The sequence below is a fragment of the Penaeus chinensis genome, chromosome 11 (assembly GCF_019202785.1).
Source record: "Penaeus chinensis breed Huanghai No. 1 chromosome 11, ASM1920278v2, whole genome shotgun sequence".
NCBI classification, from domain to species: domain Eukaryota; kingdom Metazoa; phylum Arthropoda; class Malacostraca; order Decapoda; family Penaeidae; genus Penaeus; species Penaeus chinensis.
The window spans coordinates 39053380-39058379 of NC_061829.1; the positions used below are offsets into that span (position 1 = coordinate 39053380).

The following is a 5000-nucleotide window of genomic DNA, read 5'->3' on the forward strand; positions in this document are numbered from 1 at the left end:
CATAATCATTACTATTATCATTATCCTCCCTAACAACCTGATCCAACTTTCTACATCGTTGATCAGGAGGCACAATATCCGATATCCATCCTTATTCTAATCATCCATACCCTAATTATGATCCTCACTTGTCTAAAACCCTATACCAAGAAAGAAGATTATCCTTACTCATCTTACAACAACCCTGCCTAACCACCCCATCGCTTTTCAGGAGGCAGACTGGCCGAGGTCTTTGGCGCCAGGCGGGTGTTCGGAGGCGCCCTCACCTGCGCCTCCATCGTCTCCTTTTTCATCCCCCTGGCGGCCAAGTCGGGATCCGTGACCCTCATCATCGTCAGGGTCATTCTGGGGTTGTCTGAGGTCGGGGATGGTTGTTCGGTTGAGAGTAGGACATTGCCGTGCGTGTTTGCGATTTGTTGTGTGTTTGTGATTCGTTTGTAAATTGTGTGTTTGTGATTGTGTATGTGTGTCTGTATTTTATTCATCTCTTTATTCTCCTGTCTAGTATTTACCTACCCCAAATATGTATTCCTCTATTTATTCATTATTTATTAATTTATATTCTAATAACATTTATTTTACAATCCAATTCTCCAATTCTTAATTATCATAATTATCCCCTTCTATCAAAATCACCAATACGCATGGTAACAGTCTTTTGTCACTCTATACATCTCTTCCTCTTTCAATATTCTAATTATATTTCAATCTGATATATACTGGTCGCATTCCCTTTACAAAATGACCTTCATGCAAATCCAAAAGGGATATAACTTGTTTATTCAGACAGATGACGAGATTTTGATCATTATCAGATCATGGACTCGAGCTTATCAGAAGTATGAGATATTAATGTCTGCCCTTTAATCACAGCAATATTGGTGACCATATCAACGAAGGGTTAAAAGACGGAGAGAGGGGGGAGGGTAGTGGAGAGAAATGGAAGGAGGGGAAAGGAGAGAAGAGGAGAGACAGGGGGAGTGCAAGGAGGAGAGAGAGAGTAGAGAGGGGGGGGGCGAAAAGAGATGAAGAGAGAGATGAGGAAAACTGAGAGATGAAAGTGAAAGAGAGGAGGAAGGGAATAGAGAGAGAGAGAGAGAGAGAGAGAGAGAGAGAGAGAGAGAGAGAGAGAGAGAGAGAGAGAGAGAGAGAGAGAGAGAGAGAGGAGAGGAGGAAGGGGATAGGGAGAGGGAGAGAAAAACTAAGAGAGGGGGAAACAGAGGTAAAAGTGAAAGAGAGGAGGAAGGGGAGCAAGACAAACAGACAGACAGAAAGAAAGAGGTAATATTGAGAAAGAAAAAGTAAAAGTAGACTAAAAGAAAAGAAGAAAAACAGACCGACAAGTTAAAAAAGAAAAAAAGAAAAAAAAAAGGGGGGGGGCGTTTCATATCTCTCCAAAAAACTTGACAACTTTTCTCTTATACGAAAAAAAAAAAGCTTATAACAAAACACACCCATCCTTCTTCCTTCCACAGGGCGCCACCTTCCCCTCCACCCACGCCCTGCTGGCCACGTGGGCGCCGCCCCTCGAACGTTCCACGCTCTCGACCATCATCTACGCCGGTGGGTCTCTGGTGCTAATAACCTGGCGAAAATCCGGGCGTAGTTTTGACGTGGGAATAGTTGTTTCGAGGTGAAAAATCTTATTTGTTATTATTGGTAGCGATGAAGATATATAATTTGTTACTGGTTGTTTCGAGGTGAAAAGTCTTATTTGTTATTATTGGTAGAGATGAAGATATATAATTTGTTACTGGTTGTTTTGTGGTGAAATATTTTGTTTGTTTATTGTTTGCGTTAAGGTGAAAATATCTTGTTTGTTTTATGCTGTTTGAAGGTGAAAATATATTTTTTATTTCTAGTTGTTTGAAGGTGAAAATATCGTATTTGTTATTATTAGTTTTGAGGTTAAAATGTAATAGTTATTATTACAAGTTGCTTTGGGTTGAAAAAATATATATCTGCTGTATGTGCATAAATGTTTACAGTACAAAGGCTACATCTATGTATCTGTGTCTAAATATTCAAACACAAATACACCAAATGTATATGATGCAGACATGCAACCAAACAGACACGCGGAAAACAGAAAGAAGTATCCTAATTCTGAATATGATTGATAATAATGATATTGTTAGTAACAATGAAATTACAATAATCATAATGATAACACTAATTGCCATTGTAATAATGACAATGATAACTACAACAATAATAATCACAAATCATAACAATAACAATAATCATAGTCATAATGACAATAGTAGTAGCAGTGATGATGATGATAATAGTAATAATAATGATAATAATAGTAATAATAATGACAACAACAGTAATGATAATGCTAAATTTCCCCTGTATCCATTCCTCAAAACAAAAAATAATAAACAATTAAACAAACAAAAACAAGAAAAGCTAATGTTTATACAAAAAAACTAACACATTTTCTTACCCAGGCTCCCAAGCGGGAACTATCATTGCCTTCCCTCTGGCGGCGGCCATCATCGACTCCCTGGGTTGGGAAGCCGTATTTTACATCCAAGCCGGTTTGACATTGGTTTGGTGTCTGGCTTGGTTCCTGGTGGTGTCCGATAACCCGTCGACAGACAAGCGCATCACGGAGGTCGAAAGGGAATATATCTACGCTGCTCTTGGGGACAGCAAGGAGAGACAGGTATAAACAAAAACGTTCGTGATAATTATGATAGTAATAGTAATGATGATGATGATTATTGTTGCTTTTTTTGTTATGATTATGATCATTATTAATATGATTATTATAATTATTATTATCATTATCATTAACATCATCGTTAGTGATAAAAGTAATAATCATAATACATATACTAGTTTTTATCAGTTATAATAATGATTATCATAATAATGATAATAATAATAATTATTATTATTATTATTATTATTATCGTTATTATCATTGCTGTTGTTATTATCATTATCATGATTATCATTACTATTATTATTATTATATTGATAATAGTAACAATGGTGAGGATGATGATCGTTGAATAGTACTACTACTACTACTTATAATAATAATGACAATAATGGTGATGATAATGATATTACTAATGATGATGATGATGATTATTGTTATTTTTGTTTTGTTGTTACTATCCATATTATTATAATTATAATAACAATAAAAGTAACGGTGAAGATGATGATGGGAAAAAAATATATATGATAATGATATAATAGTAATAATAATAATGGTAAAACGTAATAATGATAATGATAATAATAATGATGACAGTAATAATAATAATGATGATGTTGATAATGATAATGATAATTATGGTAATGACAATGATAATGTTTATGCTTATGATCATGATAATAATAATAAATTATTATTACTATTATTATTATTATTATTATTATTGTCCTATTATATGATAGCGGTAATTTAAACATACTACTACTAATGATAATAATAGTTATAATAACAGTTATAATTGCAATGATAATAATAATCATTACTATCATTATTATAACAACAATGATAAATAAACAAGAAATTCCATTATAATCATCGTCCTAATTACCATAGTCCCCTAAAGATTGAGACTTCAAGTAGAGGTTTGGCTGAAATTGACTGTTTTATTGTTTTTTTTTTTTTTTAATAAAATACTCTTACTTGCGTTTTCTTCTTTTTCTTCTCCGTCTCCTTCTCCGTCTCCTCCTCTTCCTCTTCCTCTTCCTCCCCCTCCCACCCCCCCCCCACTAAAACTCCTTCTCCCCCTCTTCCTCCTCCAACCCCCACCCTCACCCCCACTCCCACTCCTTCTCCATCTCCTCCTTCTCCCCTTCCTTTTTCCCCCTCTCCCTCCTTCTCCTTCTTCCTCTTTTTTCCAATTACCTTCCCCGACCATCTCCTTCACCAACAGGCTCCACCGGTACCATGGAAAGAGGTCTTAACATCCGTGCCTTTCTGGGCCATTCTGATAGCTGGCGTGGGGAACAACTGGGGTTTCTACACACTACTCACTGACCTGCCGCTCTACATGAAGAATATGCTGCAACAGGACATCAAATCGGTTAGTTCATGCCGAGAGAGACAGTTCGATGTTAATACAGGGTGAATAGGGTGGTTTGATGGTTCTGTAATAGGAGGGACAGGATATCAAATAGGTTTGTTAATAGTGAGAGATAGTTCGATGCTATTTCACTGTGAATAGGGTGGTTTGATGGTTCTGTAATAGGAGGAACGGGATATCAAATCGATTGGTTAATACTAAGAGATGGTTCGATGCTATTTCACTGTGAATAGGGTGGTTTGATGGTTCTGTAATAGGAGGAACGGGATATCAAATAGGTTTGTTAATAGTGAGAGATAGTTCGATGCTATTTCACTGTGAATAGGGTGGTTTGATGGTTCTGTAAAAGGAGGAACAGTGTATCAAATCGGTTGGTTAATACTAAGAGATAGTTCGATGCTATTTCACTGTGAATAGGGTGGTTTGATGGTTTTGTAAAAGGAGGAACAGTATATCAAATCGGTTGGTTAATACTAAGAGATAGTTCGATGCTATTTTACTGTGAATAGGGTGGTTTGAGGGTTATGTAATGGGAGTGTAATAACAGGACATCAAATCGGTTAGTTAAGGCCGAGAGACAGTTCGATAATAATACATTGTGAATAGGTTGTTTTGATGGTTTTATAATGGGAGTTCTGTAACCTTAAGTGTGTGTTTTGAATATTTGGTATTTGTTCTTTGTTATATGAGTATTGTTTGTATATATATCGAATGCAAAAAGAGGATCTGATATTTTTGGAGATGGGAAGAGTTATGGATGAAGGTAATGGAAAAAAAAAGAAATATATATGTGTTTGTGTTTGTGTTCGTGCGTGTGTGCGTGTGTGTGTGTGTGTGTGTGTGTGTGTGTGTGTGTGTGTGTGTGTGTGTGTGTGTGTGTGTGTGTGAGAGAGAGAGAGTGTGTGTATGTGTGTACCTAATATATAATACATATGTAATGTG

General features: G+C 36.1%; 1 protein-coding gene across 3 annotated transcripts in view; it reads left to right on the top strand.

Annotated features, from left to right (window-relative positions):
• LOC125030645 (putative inorganic phosphate cotransporter) overlaps positions 1–5000 on the top strand; it is a 17842-nt gene that overhangs the window by 10403 nt on the left and 2439 nt on the right. For all 3 annotated transcript variants that reach the window (XM_047620823.1, XM_047620822.1, XM_047620824.1), the window contains 4 exons: positions 212–360; positions 1476–1563; positions 2457–2674; positions 3909–4058. In XM_047620823.1, coding sequence (XP_047476779.1) covers positions 212–360; positions 1476–1563; positions 2457–2674; positions 3909–4058 — 605 coding nt within the window. The remainder of the gene's footprint in view (positions 1–211; positions 361–1475; positions 1564–2456; positions 2675–3908; positions 4059–5000) is intronic.